Here is a 16,178-nt window from a genome sequence, read left to right on the forward strand (position 1 = left end):
ATCTGCTAACAGAGCAGTACAGGGAGCAGTTTACATTGACTTGGGCACCGGGAAGGAGCTTGCATTCTTTCCTGGCCTCCTCATCTGTTTGTATTGCTCCATAGGCATGTTTCTTTAAATCTAAGGCTATGTCTAGACTGCAGGCTTTTTGTAAGAAGCTTTCTCGGAAGAGATCTTGGTGACTGGATCTTCTGAAAAAACTTCTTCCAAAAAGAGTGTCCCCACACTGCCAAAGTGCATAAAAAAAAGCGATCTGCTTTTTCAAAAGACACCAGCCACACTGAATGGACACTATTTTACATTTAAGTTGTGATTACTATGGATGGAGTGGCCACCAGGGCACCTGTGCTTTTTCCTCTTTCAAAAGAACTCCCTCTTTCACACACATCTTTTCCAAAAGAGCTCTTTTGGAAAAAGGCTTCTTTCTACAAAGAGGTTTATCAATGTCGGAAAAACCCCTCTGTTCTTCCAATTTTTCCCCCCAAAAGAATGAGATTGCAGTGTGGACATAAGTGAAATTTTTTTTTCCAGAAAAACTGTTATTTTTCTGAAAACAAAAAAAAACCCACCTCTGCAGCGTAGGCATACCCTAAAGGGCCGCTACCTCAAGGCTATAAATCCTAATCCATGCCTTCTTTCCCCTCCACTTCAGAGCCTCTGCCAGTTTTGGAGACCCCAGTTCTACAAGGGATCCTTTCTATTGCTGGATGAAATTCCTTCAGTCCCATAACCAGGTCAAGGGGATTTGGCTAGTGTCAGTCTATGAAGGCCAGGGACACCTATAGGTCTACTTTTCCTATCATTCTTTTTATCCAGAAAGTTGTATTTTGACAAACTGGGTTACCAACCCTACAGACAGCTGGGACTGCCAACCAGAGAGTAGTTCCTAGCAACAAGCTATTTAAACTTTGGGCTTTCATTCCCCTTGAAGAACAGCGGTTTCTGACCACTCCAATACCAAAATACTAGCTTGTACTTAACACCCCCAATTTAAAAGAAAAAAAAAACCCCCATGCTAGTAACCATGCTCATTCATGGTTTGCCCATTTCTGACTTCACCGCCCTCTTAAAGCTGCACCTCACAGGATCCCATAGAGTCACTTCAGAAGCTTGAGGCCCTCCCAGCACTTTCATTCCAGTTAAGTACTTTGCTTGCCCATCAGACTGGCCCTGTAGCAATCACCATAGCCACGGCAGGTGACAGCTTCCTGGGGCACCAGATCAACCAACTAATCAGGTTTGGTTTTTTTTAAACCCTCAGCCATCCAGGGATACCACAGATGTTTTCTGCCCTAGGCAACAAACCACCAAGAGCCAAGCCTGCTTATGTAGGGATATATTTCCAGCACAGAGTTCTAGAAGAGAGAGGAAAAATGTTTTTAAAAAGAGTTTCCTACATAACTAACAGCCCTACATTATTATTATAGAGCAACAAGTTACCTTTCAGCTTCTCCAAAGCCCATGGAGTTCCCAGACTACTCCCAGCAGAGAACACAAACATTATCTATAACCCAGACTCAGCTTTGGTAGCTGACTACCACCACAAAGCCTGCTCCCACGCTGTCTCACAGGGCTGCCGCTGGAGCTAGCAGGATCCACCTGTCAGCATGAGTCAGCTGTACTGCATCTTTATGTGGTCTCCTATTGCTTGATGAGAGGGTGGTTCAGCACCGGAGCCCTGCATTCCTAGGGGGATAATTATAAATAGAGAAAGTTCTGCTGTTTCACGCAGCTCATTAAACAGCTGCACGGTAGTAATTAGAGCTGGGCGTGAGCCACACCATCGGCTACAGAACCCAACTTTCCCACATAGCAAATGTGGTGAGGAATTAGGGTGACCCGATAGCAAGTGTGAAAAATATGAACTGGGGTTAGGTGTAATAAGTGCCTATATAAGACAAAGCCCTGACTATCAGATGGTCCCTATACAATCAGGAGATCTTGTCACCCAATGAGGCATGCACTTAAAAAAAAAACCCTGCAAAAGTTGATAGCACTGGATCCACTATGCTGTTCATGCTGCTCCCAAGACATAGGAGATCTTTCCTACTAAAAAGAAAGGAAGGTGCACATGGGAGACCCTGAGAGAAGGGCCTCACCAGGGCCTGAAGGAAAGAGGCATCTAATAGAGAAGGTTAGCAGACTCTAGGCTCTATGCTGCAGTGCATCAGCTGCAAAAGAGTAGGACTCTGAAGGAAATGCACAAGGTAGTAGATGCTCCAGAGAGAACCAAGTGGCTCTGGCCAGCTCTCAGTTTGTTTGGGGATGAAATGGGAGTAAACAATGCTCCTTTAAAAAGCACTGGCACTGACCTCCTCCTGCTGAGCCAGATGGAGCCTCCTACACAGCGCACGTCACTGCTCAGGCAAAATAAACCCTGTTCTCGAAGGATGCTGTAGTATACAAAGCAGACTGGCTTCTCGCAACTCCACTTGCTCACATGCAGCCAGCTAGATGGCAAGCCTCTGTGATTCCCACCACTGACCCACCCTCCCAGTTTAGCATTTGCATGTGTCCCAGCAGTGAGACCACATCTAGCTATAATGTAAAGTGTGACCACAGCAAAAAAGTCCTGATTCAAAGCTGATTGAAGTCCAAGATGTGTGTAGAGGGGGAGGCTATGTCTGAATGAGCTTTAGCTCAGATCCTAAGTGTAGTGCAAAGAGACCATAGACTTACCTGTTTGTTTTTATTTATTAAACATATCTGCATTGTAAAACAGTGTTCCCTCATTCCCTTCTTTCCTGCATGTATCTGGGCTCTTTCAAAATAAAATTAGAGCAGAGCCTCTCATGTATCCATATGACTCCAGGAGCTGGGGCTTGAAGAAAACCATGAGAGCCGTGATAAAATTGTGAGACTTAGCAGGAATATTATGACCTGTAAATGGTAGTGAAACTCTTCAGGTAAAACCCGGCCTTGTGTTGCAGGGCTGCAGTAGGGTAGAGAAGACCTCAGGGAGTCATTTAGGGTGTGTCTAGACTACAGGGTTTTTTCGAAAAAAGTAGCCTTTTTTCGAAAAAACTTCACCTGTGTCTAGACTGCAGCCACGTTCTTTCGAACGTAAATCGAAAGATCGCGGCAGTTTTTTCGATCACCGTAAACTTCATTTTATGAGGAATAACGTCTTTTTTCAAAAGTACTCTTTCGAAAGAAGGCGCTATTGAATGCAAATTGCTTTTTCGAAAGAGAGCGTCTAGAATCTTTTTTGAAAAAACATCGCTTTTTCAAAATATATGCTTGTAGTCTAGACTCTCTCTTTCGAAAGAGCTTGTAGTCTAGATGTAGCCTTCCATATAGAGTTGCCAGGTGTCTGGTATTGACCCAGACAGTCCGGTATTTTCGCCTCCTGTCCGGTAAAACAATTCAGAAAATACCAGACACCTAAAATGTTAGGGATTTTCTGATTTTTTCCAGGCCAGGAGGCGAAAATACTGGGTTCTTACCTGGTTCCGAAGGGGAGCTGTCCGACCGGAGCAGGAAGACAAGATGGCAGCCTGTTAGGGCCAAAAAGCCTCAAAGGCATTTCTTAAAGAGTTTTTCTTTTTTTGCTTAATAACTCTCAGGGTCTTTTTTTTTTTTTTTTTTGCACACCAAGGATAGTAGGGGAAATCTTGACCCCGTAGAAACCAGTGGCAAAATTCTCATTAATTTCAGTGGGGCCAGGGTTTTACTATGGGCTTATGAGTATCGCTGCATTTGCATTCCTGCAATAATTGTTTTAAGATGGTCCTGAGTGTGAAAAATATGAATTGGGGTTGGGGATAATAAGTGCCCCGTGCTTTTTTTGGTTTTTTTGGTTAAACCATCTGGCAACCCTATTTCCATACCAGACTCAAGTCATCCAGCACTGCTTCTGAATGCTTGGAGGTGTGTGGGTGTGGCAAACTGAGCTCTTGGCATAGGACCTTTGACCCCCAAAGGGGCTTGTTCTGCTGGTTAGGTCCTCCCCACCCTAGACAGCAAGCTCTAAAGGGAGTTTGCAGGAAAAGCACATTGGCTCAGCCCTGACTGGCTGGCTCAAGGACACACTGCACGCCAGGCCCAGCTCCTCCCCACCCCACAGCTCGATAAGATAAGACCTGGGCTTTGCCCCTCTAGGCACACCTGCCCTTTTCATCGATTTCGCTTTTGTTTTGATCATAAGAACGTACTAATCTAAGCAGTCAAGACAACTGTGTATCCATAAAGACGATTTGTGCACCTGCAGTGCTGGCTCACTCGTGAAAACAGGGCGCAGCACATCCGGCGTGCTCCCCAGCTGAGGCAGGAGGGATGGAGGAAGCCCAGCTGCACCTTAGAAACTAACTCATCTCTCCAAGGGGAGGAATTAGCAGGGGCTGCCCTTTCCCTTCTCCCCTTTCCTCTTGCCTTCTCTGCCAGCCCAGCAGGAAACCTTCACCATGGTGCTTCAGCAAAGAGAGCACTCGACATTTTCAGTGTCAAGAGCTGGGAAATCTCTGTTGAGAGTCTCTGCGTATGTGAGAAGAGGCAGCAAATGGCACACATTCTGTTCTCCCTATTCAGCGGGATGCTATGGCAGGTTCAGGGCTTCACTCTGCCCATGTCAGGGACTCTTCCAGAGCTCAGGCTGCCACCTCACTTCAATCCTTACCCCTAAGCAGATTGTGCAGGGGACGGGATTCTTCAGTGGCTGTCCCCCTTCAGAACAAAGATGGCAGGTAACCCTTACTGCAGGGCACCTTCCTCCCCTCTCCCCAGCCGCTGACCAGCTCATGTTCCCAGACTATAGAGCTCAGGTATTGGGGGTGGGGATGTGGAACATGCTGAAGAGGAAGCCAGATCTCCTTCCCTCACACATACCCAAATCGGTTGTCCCTGCACTGACTTCCACAGTGACACCAGAATTACACCCAACGTGGATATTAGAAAAAACTGTTTCACTGGGAGCCTGGTGAAGCACTGGAATGGGTTTCCTATGCAGGTGGTGGAATCTCCATCCCTAGAGGTTTTTAAGCCCCAGCTTGACAAAGCTCTGGCTGCGTTGATTTAGTTGGGGTTGGTCCTGCTTTGGGCAGGGGCTTGGACTCCTTCTGAAGTCTCTTCCAGCCCCAGGATTCTAACTGATGTTTGATTTCCCCCCCGGCTATGTCTACACTGGCAGCTTCTTGCGCAAGAACAGCCATTCTTGCGCAAAAACTTGCCTGCTGTCTACACTGCATGCGTGTCCTTGTGCAAGTAAATTTAAAGTATAGTGTTGTAAAACTGGGCTTCTTCTGGAAGAGTTATTCCTCTCCCCACGAGGAATAAGCCCTCTTGCGCAAGAGCTGTTCCATAGGGCTGTGTCTAGACTACATGGCTCCATTGACGGAGCCATGTAGATTAGGATTATAGGCAAAGGGAAATGAAGCGGCGATTTAAATAATCGCCGCTTCATTTAAATTTACATGGCTGCCGCGCTGAGCCGACAAACAGCTGATCAGCTGTTTGTCCGCTCAGCGCGCTAGTCTGGACGCTCCCCTGCCGACATCAAAGCCCTTTGTCGGCAGCCCTGTTATTCCTCATGGGATGAGGTTTACCGGGGCTGCCGACAAAGGGCTTTGATGTCGGCAGGGGAGCGTCCAGACTAGCGCGCTGAGCGGACAAACAGCTGATCAGCTGTTTGTCGGCTCAGCGCGGCAGCCATGTAAATTTAAATGAAGCCACGATTATTTTAATCGCGGCTTCATTTCTCTTTTTCGAATACACAAATCTACATGCCTCCGTCGACGGCAATATGAATTTCTTGCGCAAGAAGCCCCTATGGTTAAAATGGCCATCAGAGCTTTCTTGTGCAAGAGAGCGTCCACACTGCCATGGATGCTCTTGTGCAAAAACACATCTCTTGAGCAAAAGCACATGCCAGTGTAGACGCGCTCTTGTGGAAGACTTTTTGTGCAAGAACTCTTCCGCAAAACAGTTGTTGCGCAAGAAGCTACCAATGTAGACGTAGCCCCAGTGCTTGGTCTTGGTAGGTTTCTCCAGCCTATTGCCTGGTGAGGTAGTGAAAGGATGGACTCATTCTGCAGTTGGCTTTCCAAGGGAAAAGCAGACCATTTCCCTGGAGGAAAGTGTGCACACAGGCTATAGGGGAGCTGAGCGTTGCTATGAGCCTACTGCCCCAAACACACTCTCAGGCTGTGTCTAGATTGCATCCCTTTTCCGTAAAAGGGATGCAAATTAGACACAGCGCAATTGCAAATGAAGCGGGAATTTAAATCTTCCCTGCTTCATTTGCATAAACATGGCTGCCGCTTTTTTCCGGCTCGGGGCTTTGCCGGAAAAAAGCGCCAATCTAGACGGGGATCTTTCAGAAAATAAAGCCTTTTCCGGAAGATCCTTTATTCCTCTTAAAATCAGGAATAAGGGATCTTTTGGAAAAGGCTTTATTTTCTGAAAGATCCCCGTCTAGACTGGCGCTTTTTTCCGGCAAAGCCCCGAGCCGGAAAAAAGCGGCAGCCATGTTTATGCAAATGAAGCAGGGAAGATTTAAATCCCCGCTTCATTTGCAATTGCGCTGTGTCTAATTTGCATCCCTTTTACGGAATAGGGGTGCAATCTAGACACAGCCTCATGGTATAAGAATCTAAGATGCTCAGACATTTTTTGCGGAAGGGTGTGGCCCACATAGATCTTGGCTTTAAACAAATCTTCAGGAAGTGGGCTTTTTTTTGCTTGGTCTGCATATAGATTTTTATTTGACACACCCAACTGAAAAAATCTATTGCTTCTTTCCAAAGCACATTCCACACCATTTTACTGTCCCAAGCATTCTTTCTGAACAGCCCAGTCACCATGCCCAGAGGTTGGATCTCTCTCTCTCTCTCTCTTTCTCTCTGTGTGTGTGTGTGTGTGTGTGTGTGTGTGTGTGTGTGTGTGTGTGTGTGTGTGTGTGTGTGTGTGTGTGTGTGTGTGTGTGTGTGTGTGTGTGAGAGTGAGAGAGAGAGAGAGAGAGAGAGATTTAAAAATACCTAACTACTTTGAAATGTCAGAACATCAAGCTCTGCTTTATATGCAAGCATGTATTTGTTCTAATGTTCACAGTGGGTAATTGGAGTGTGATTATTAGTCCCAGCTTTAGTCATATTATTTTACACTTGTATGGAATTGGGAATACAGCTGTAACTTCTTCCAATGCCTGGTTTGGTAAACGTCATATTTTAAAGCACTTAGCAAAAGCAAAGCCCTGAAGACAATAAATGTGTTTAACCTCTAATATCAGTGCATTTTATAACATGCTATCAGAGGGACCGACAGACTTGCTAGCTCCCTAGGCAAGAGGAGGGCAGCTCTGTGCTCTCTGAAGGGGTGGAGCTGTGGCAACCAGCCCTCAGTGTCACCTGGAGCACCTTCCCCCCCCACTCCCCCCCAGTCCCAGCCCTCAGCACTGCCTGGAGAACACCACCTCACCTCTCCCCTCTCCAGCCCTCACTGCTGCCTGGAGTGTGCAATGCAGGGCTTCCGTGGTGATTTAAAGGGTCCACAATAGCTACTGTGCCCTGGAGCAACTACTCCCTTAGCCTCACTCCCACCTCTTGTGCTAGTTAGCCTGCATGCTATTTATGAGATGGATCCTCCTACTTCCATATGAAAATAGTAGGCCGGGTTCTGGACTCCGTAACATGAATGTCAATCCAGTGACTCATTAACATGTGCAAGTGAGCTCAGATTCAATCTTGATGTGTATTGACAAGACAAACTTTTACAAAAGTCAACACTGTGCTAAATTCAAAGGAAAGAATTCTCTCTCAGGACCACCTTAAAGCAATCATTGCAGGACTGCAAATCCAATGATATTCATAAGCCTATAGTAAAACCCTGGCCCCACTGAAATCAATGAGAATTTTGCCACTGGTTTCTACAGGGTCAAGATTTCCCCTACTATCCTTGGTGTGCACCTGTTACTGCTACTGCAGTTCATGTTATATCAATGGCATCTATATAGCCTTTACCTTAGAGACACTGACTGTGCATATGATAAATGGCTTGTATCCACAGAAGACTGAAATCTCTCTAACACAGTGATTTGGCCCCATTAACATAATGCCAGGATAGGGCACCTTATTAGCTTCTCATGTAGTTAGCCTCACAACTGGGCAGAGGTATTTTTCCCCATTGGGCAGATGAAATACTGGGATACAGATAGTCTAAGGGACTAACCCAAGGTCATAGTAGAAACACATGGCAGAGGAGGGAATTGAATTAGGCAATCCAAGGTGCTAGATTACTGCCCCAGACATGGCCTAACCTTTCTCTCTAAAGGGTCATCTGCTGATTGCAGGGGAAATGGGGTTTAGCATTTATAACACTAAACAGAGAGCATAATGACCTACTATGTGACCTAGAGCAAATCTCTTGGGGCCTGATTTTCAGAGGTGGTAACACCAAGAGCACCTGTTGACTTCAGCTAGGGGATGAGAGGCTTAGGGTTTTGTCAATGGCAAAATGTCCATCAGTTTCAGTCATCCCGTGTCCAGCTTTAATAAATGGGCAAAGCACTTTAGGTCCCTCGTGAGGCTTTATGCATAGAACAGTCATGCATTGTCATGGAGATCATAACCTTGGCCATTATTAGCTTTTCTTTAGGTGCTTTAAAAAGAAAAGGCTGGAACTTAAGCAATTTCTAATTAGTTTGTGTTCCCTTAGCTGCAAGAGGCACCATGACCTAGTAATTAGGACTGTGTCCTGGGTTCTGTTTCCAGCTCTGCCTTTTGCCCATTGGGTGACCTTAGGCAAGTCAGTTTCCTCATGTACAAAATTAACATTTGTAAGTGCTTTGAGATCTACTGATAGAGAATGCCACCTACGATCAAGGTATTATCGACCCTGAACCTTGCTTTCAATTAAGTTAATATCCAAACTCTCGTGAACTCCCGTGAGCAAGTCCGGGCCCTTACTGATTACAGTTCATATTATACAAGAACACGAATTGCTCATCTGCTGGTCACACAGAGTTTATATAGAGAGAAGCTTAATTTATCTTTAAAAGAAATCCTGCTGAAATGCAGGTGCTTCTCCCTTTAAGAGTGCAGCTGCATCAACCATACAGTAATTGTAGATGCTTTACTATTTAGGCAGCCTGAAAACAAAGAGAGAGGAAAGTCAGAGAAACCAACAACATGCCACACTTCAGAAAAGACTGTACAATCGGAGCAGAAGGATATTTTGGCAGGTTAGACCATAAAACAGTTTGTTCTATTTCTCCCTCTATTTCAACTACTGCAAAGTAACTCCAGGCCTGGAATGTTGTATCCTTCCACTAGATGGAGCTTTGCTACCAACAACAAAAAATTACCAAGGAAGCACATTCTCAAGTTCTTTCCCGCAACAGAGTAGGCGGGAAGGTAGGGAACCTTTTTTGGGTCGGGGTCTGCTGACCCACAGAAAAATCAGTCAGGGGCCATGCACAAGTGAGAAACAAAAAACAAAAACAAACAAAACCCTTCATTGGCGTGGCCCCTGACTGAGAAGGAGAAAGGTGCCCCCTACATTTCCCTAGCACACCAGAATCTAGGGGAGCCCAGGCTAGTAGATTTTGTGTGCTCCAGTCCTGCGGTGGATGGCTGGGGACTGGAGCACCAGCACGGACTCCCCAATGCTGAGGGGAAGCCCCGAGCCTCAGGGCCACATACAGGCAAGCTGGGAGCTGCATCCAGCCCCTAGGCCTGAGGTTCCCCACCCTGGAGTAGGGAAATGTATGAAGGCAATACAGTTCATCTTTGGGAGCAGAACGTTGTCATTTGCTCTGATCAACAGCTACCTTTACAGTTAAAAAAACCAATCTCTTTTCACAACATCTCTGAAATCTCTGTCCTCTGAAATTAACACACTATAAAAAGTTGCATGTAGTCTTGGTATAGCATTGGTCTCAGGATATTAAGGAGCCATATTAGATACAGAAATGTAGAGATAGTGCAGAAAGTCACCCACCATACAAAAAGTTGTGATTTTACAGAGTTATCAAGAGGAACAAACAGTTACTGCAGTCTCACACTGAAGTATCCCCTCCAAAACTCTTACATTTTGGCCTCCAGAATCTAAGGTCAACACTTGTGGGTCAGGAGTTGTTAGCAGAGGAAATTTACTGTAGAAGTCCCACCTTGGAAGATATCCACCCTGTGGGAAGCCCCAGGGATTCCCTGTTCAAAGAGGGTGCAACAAGACAGGAGCCAACATGCATCTTCTAACCACGGTTTTTTTACTGAGACATTTTTAAAGCTAAAATATCAAATACAGAGAACTGGCCACTAGTGGCCATATCACCTGACTGTGAGGAGCTACAAAAAACTCTCACATAACTGGGTAACTGGATAAAAGTACGGCAGATGAAATTCAGTCTTGATAAAAGCAATGCACATTGGAAAACATACCAACAATACATATAAAATAATGGGTTCCAAATTAGCTGTTACTGTTCAAGAAAGAGATCTTGGAGTCATTGTGGATAGTTCTCTGATGGAAAACATCCACTCAGTGTGCAGCAGCAGTCGAAAATGCTAACAGAATGTTGGGAATCATTAAGAAAGGGATAGAGAATAAGACAGAAAATATCGTACTGCCTCTATAAATCCATGGTATGCCCACATCTTGAGCACTGCGTTGCAGATGTGAACTAATGGCATATTTTGCATTTCATTTTCCCTTAAAAAAAGGAGACAGGGAGGGAGGCAAGTAGGAAGGATGTGCCCCTACTTGAAAATGTTGCTCTGTATTCTTTAACTTCAGGGGGTAGCCGAGTTAGTCTTTTACAGAAAAAAAACAACAAATGGTCTGATAGCACTTTACAGACTAACAAAACATGTAGATGGTATCATGAGCTTTCGTGGGCACAGCCCACTTCTTCAGATGAGCGGAGTTATCTCCAGATGACCCCCTTCTCCTACTTATTTCGAGTTTTCATTTCCCCTACTCATAACTCCGGTCATCTGAAGAAGTGGGCTGTGCCCACGAAAGCTCATGATGTTTTGTTAGTCTATAAAGTGCTACCTGACCATTTGTTGTATTCTTTAAAGGGTTCCCTGCCTGCCCCTCACCATGGAAGCAAATAAAGTGGGGGCTAGATTAGGTCACTTCACTGTGATTGCTATTGTTTGGCTCGCTGTACTGCTTGAGGATGGGGGTACATGCCCCTAGGGTTACATTGGAATTGCTGCATCTTTGCAGGGAGGAAAAGGGTAAATCTTTCCATGGCTCTCCAGTGACTGAGGGGTCTGAGTTTTATTGAAAATCATTGGGATTGAGGTGCAATTTTGAAAAAAAATATCCCCAAATCTTTTTTTTTCCCTTTGAAAGCTCCAAATGCAGCAGAAACCTTCCACTGAGCCTCAGGACAGTGCAAAGGTAGAGATGTATCCAATCACTATTTCACAGTTGAGGAAAGTGAGGTATTCCTCTGGAGTGGGGGAAAAACACCTTTAAACAGCAAACAGCTAGGACTTCACAAGCATTCTCGTTAAGCAGTGAGCCAGAACTGCTTGTTCCGTTGAGACTGCCACAGGAATTTGGGTAGGGAGACCGTAATCACCCCTTCACAGCTCAGACAGGATGCTGGTGCCTGTGCTGCAGAGCCCATGATACACCAGAACTTTATTAAACCCTTAGCGTCTGCAAGCTAATCAGCTTACTGCTCCTTGGCTGAGGCGAGATAGGGTGCCTGGACATGGAGGGGCGGATTAGAAGCTTGGAAGAGGGGATGGGGTGGGAATGTCATGACAGGGAAGGTGTAGGGGAGCCCAACTGCAGTTTTAAGAAGTGTCCTGTATGGGGGAAGTGTCCTTTGTCTGGTCCCATATTCACATAGCTTTGGTCCTGCCATTAACCAGGGGCTAGCGAGGCTCCCCTGCGGCTGCCTCCCTGTCTAGGGTCTCTCAAAATGCCCATTAGAGGATCTGGTATGATCAATGTTTAACATCACTGAATTCTCACACTAGCTATATCTTATCACAGGCTGCAAATTCCTCCCACTGACATTTCCATAGAATGAGTTTTAAGAACATATACCAGCCCGAGAGATAGTCAGAGCAAACAGGGCCAGCCCATGTCCTGGCAGGGCTAATCTCAGCATTTAACTGTACTGGAGGGCTGCAGGGTGACACTTTAGAAAAAAAAGTTTGAGAGAAAATGTGCCTGACTAGAAACCAGTTTGTAGCGGTCCAGCAGCCTGAGAATGGAGCTGGGAAGAGCTCTACTCTTGGTTCTGCCAATGCGCTGATATCAGTCTTGGGTAGTTGTAATGAGCCCATCACCTCAGCATCTAGGCTGTGTGACTTTGGGCCAGTCACTAAAGCACAGCAAAGTGCTTAGTGATCTCTGTACCACAGCTTCTCTGTCAGCTGAGCGCTTGGGTGGCCATTTAGAAGAGATTCCAATGATGCCCAGCTGATTAGCAGAGCACCCACAGCCAGCAGCATGTGTTTCTATTGGTGGTGCACATCCTCACGTGCATCAGTGCACATAACAAAATTCATTCTGCACATGGAGGGAAAAAATAGAGGGAACACTGGCAGACATGTGCATTCATGGAGTGCTCAGTGCATTGGGACTTGCTCCTGATTGCAGCATTCGGATGTAATACAAGTTGTAGCAATTATGGAGGGGCTGCCATGGGGGCTGCAAACCTCTGTGTCTGCTGGGACCTGCAAAAGCCACAAAGCATCACTCCCGATTAATAAATAAGAAGCATCATAAAAATAATAGCCTAGATGGGATGGACAATAAGCGTCCGGATATTGTTGGAGTGGGCAATAAGCGTCCGGACACCTTTGAGGATCTAGGCTGAGGGTGTTTGACCAGATACAGTTCACCAGAATTAGTCCCTGGCAGGCTGCCAGACATTGTATTTACCCGAGTGTCTGCAGGTACAGCTACTCACAGCTTCTGATGGGCCAAGGTTCGCTGTTCCTGGCCAATGGGAGCTGTGGGAAGTGGTGGGTTGGCCCGTGTCTCTTCCTGCAGCTCCCATTGGCTGGAAATGGCAAACCACAGCCAACAGGAGCTGCAAACGACAGTACCTGCGAACACATAGGTAAATAAAGTGCCTGGCAGATTGCCAAGGATGAACCCTGGAGAACCGTATCCGATCCATGCACCCCTGGGCTAGATCCTCAAAGGGGTCTGAGAGCCTCGCTCCATGCTAGCTATCCAGGTGTGTCTACACTGCTGGGCTTAACTCAAAATAAGCTACACAAATTGAGCTTATTTCCTAGCTTATTGCGAAATAGGGAGCATCTACACAGCACTTATCTCGAAACAGAGCTCTCTTCCTCCGACTTCCCTTGCTCCTTGTACAATGAGGGTTACAGGAGTCAGAGTCAGAAGTCCTCCAGCTAGACAGTATTTTGACACTGTTTCCAAATAACTGCCTGTTGTGTAGACGTGGACTAAGTTATTTCTGAATAGCGCTAGTTATTTCGAAATAGTGTTGCAGTGGAGGTGTACCCTAAGCTAAATACCTCTGAAAATCTGGGCCACTGAGCCACGGGCTGGTTTCCACCATGTGGTACCAAGTGGCCCAAATGCATTCTAACCACAAATGTCAGCTTTCCCTGTAAGCTGAGTGGGTGGCCACTGAGGAGAGATTCAAATGCTGCATAGCTGATTAGAAGAGCGCTCACTGAGGAGAGATTCAAATGCTGTGCAGCTGATTAGAAGAGCGCTCACAGCAGGCATCTGTGTTTCTAGTGGTGGTGCACATACACACATGCCTCGGTGCACATAACAAAATGTACTCCGCACATGGATGGAAAATATTAGAGGGAACTTCGATCACAGTGTCAGTGAGGCAGGGCCAACTGCAGAAGAGGTGGAGCCAAAATGCAGCACACTCCCCTAAAGAATACAGATATTCCCATGGATTATGTCTTGGAAATTAAATGCAGCATTAACTTCCAGCCATAGCTTGTGCTCTCCCAGCTATGCCATGGGCCAGAGGGTGTTTTAGGGCCTCGTGCGAAGGAGCGAATGCTCTAAGCACATGCCCTGTAACGGTTCATAGTGCTGGGGCTGGGATTCCTCAGGTAGGAGATCACACTCTCCTCCCATCCTACACCATACCTCAGGCTGTTGGCAGAGTGAGCCACATGGACATTTGGAAGGATCCTCCCAAATGGGCGTGTGGCTCTCAAAGGGAATAACTTGGCTCACTATTTGGAACCAAAAAAATTCATGTCGAACTGGGCAACCCAACTGCCTATTTTCAGAGGTGCTGAGCACCTGTCGCTCTCACTGACCTCAGCACCTCTGGCCATTTCCAGGTAGGTGCCTAAATATGGGGCCTCAGCCCAAGTAGGTTTCAACATTGCAGCCTAAAAGTGCATGTTTCAGTTTTGATGTGAACTTCCCAGTTCACCTTTAGTTATCCACTTATATTCTTCATCCGGGCAAAACTCCCACTGACTCCAAGGAGTTCAGGATCTGGCCCTATGAGGCTGCTCGTCTGCCTGGGGAACATGGCAACCAATGGGGAACCAAGACAAATATTGCATTTCCCTCAATGGGAGATTTGGGATGTTTCGTTGGGAAAAATAGAAAAATGCTCCGGTGTGGAACTGCACGTCCATCCCCCGGGTCACGGCTCTCAGTAAGTTTTCAAACCACATAAAATGTGGCTGAGAAAGAGCCAGCCATGCACTCGGCTTGGGAGGGTTTCTGTACACAAACCAAGTATATGGCATTACCCATAGGGACTCACACTGGCTTCCTGTGGAGAACAAAGCAGGTGACCACAATAAAATGAAGCAGTCCAGGAAAGGGGGGATCTTTCTAATTACCCAGGTGGTTTTTATTGTAACGGAGCCAGCAATGCAGGATTTGACGCTGGGGGTCTGAATGTATCACTTGCTAAGAACAAAACAGCCAATGTCATTTTGGATCCATTGCTGGACTTCATAGTGCCCTGACCAGACTAGTGCTTGCAGGCTGCTGCATCAGCGTTAAAGCCAAGATACTGGACTTTCTAATGGGCCTGGAGACACAGCCAGACAGATTTCACTGAGGACACCAGGGTGGTTGCTCCTGCCACGTGTTTCACTGGTGTTCCTCAGGGAGGCAGTGTGGTCTAATGGCTACAGTGATCCAGGAGTAGAGTCCTGGGTTTCACTCCCAGCTGTGTGACTTCCTTCCAGCCTGGAGTTTGTCTTATCTATTTACTTTGTAAGCTCTTCAGAGCAGGGACTGTGCGTAGTTAAGCAGTTATCACAAAAAGACATTGGTCTTAGTTGGGATGTCAAAGTGATATTGCAGTATAACTAATAACAGAGCGGTAACCTTCTGCAAGTTTCTCTAGTGCTGGGTGAATTCTCCACACTGCCTAAACATGACTAAAACATTTCTAATTCAGCCCTTCCCAGAAACTACTGGCCATCAGCTTCCAGTTAAAGCACATAATTTAATTCAGGACCAACAATTAGTGTCTGGGAATCAAATTTTAATATGAACAGAAATATCTTCATTAATATTCCAGAGAAAACCACTGTCGTTCCAGTCAATACTGCCCTTTCAGCTGGGCCTGAAGTTACTGTCATCTACCTGCTAAAAATGATCCTCACTTAGCCTATGTCTATACTATGGGGTTTTTCCAGGATACCATGTCCCGAAAAAACTCTGCTGAGTCCAGGAAACGCGTTTGCTCTTCCGCTTTTTTTTGCAGAAGAGCAGACATGCTCTTTCAGAAGCTCTGTCCTCCCCCTCCCACAAGGAAGAAGGGCTCTTCCAAAAGAGGAGGCTTTTCCAAACTTCAGCCCGGTGTAAACGGGCCAAATTTCGGAAAAACCTCTTCTGAAAAAACTATCGGAAAAAGGTATGCAAATTGCAGGGTGCAATTTGCATACCTTTTTCTAGTACATCAGTGTAGTGCAGACATAGCCTTAGAGATAGTTTCAAGTCACAGTATATGGAGACAGATACAGATTTTATACACACTAGAATGCAGAATCCATGCTGTTTTCTACAGCTTGTTATAAGGAGAGGAGCTATTTGCAAACTCCAAATACGGATTCAGATTTTGAATACTTTTGATTGCAGGGGTGTTTTGGTCTTGATTTTGGTTCTGGCCCATCTCTTCAAGGACTTCCACCACCTTCTCCTCCTCCTCGTCCATCCTGCTGCACCCTCTTCCCACGCCCGTCAGGCAATTTTCTATACTTACTATAGAGCTTGTAAATTATTGTTCAAAAAGGAAA

The 16,178-nt window shown here is 46.0% G+C and overlaps 2 protein-coding genes across 6 annotated transcripts in view; one reads left to right on the forward strand and one right to left on the reverse strand.

Moving 5' to 3' along the window:
* FAM13B (family with sequence similarity 13 member B) overlaps positions 1-1,585 on the reverse strand; it is a 103,200-nt gene extending 101,615 nt beyond the window's left edge. Inside the window, exon 1 of the mRNA XM_075900463.1 lies at positions 1,441-1,585. The gene's annotated coding sequence lies outside the window, so the exon portion shown is untranslated. The remainder of the gene's footprint in view (positions 1-1,440) is intronic.
* Positions 1-16,178, forward strand: part of WNT8A (Wnt family member 8A) — a 41,721-nt gene that overhangs the window by 15,868 nt on the left and 9,675 nt on the right. The window contains exon 1 of one of the 5 annotated variants that reach the window (XM_075900465.1): positions 8,855-9,172. The exons of the other annotated variants lie outside the window; for them this stretch is intronic. Coding sequence (XP_075756580.1) covers positions 9,120-9,172 — 53 coding nt within the window. The 5' untranslated portion in view covers positions 8,855-9,119. Of the gene's footprint in view, positions 1-8,854; positions 9,173-16,178 lie in introns of those variants that run through there. 5 annotated transcript variants of the gene reach the window in all.

This window comes from Pelodiscus sinensis, chromosome 17 (genome assembly GCF_049634645.1).
Source record: "Pelodiscus sinensis isolate JC-2024 chromosome 17, ASM4963464v1, whole genome shotgun sequence".
Classification (NCBI taxonomy): Eukaryota; Metazoa; Chordata; order Testudines; family Trionychidae; genus Pelodiscus; species Pelodiscus sinensis.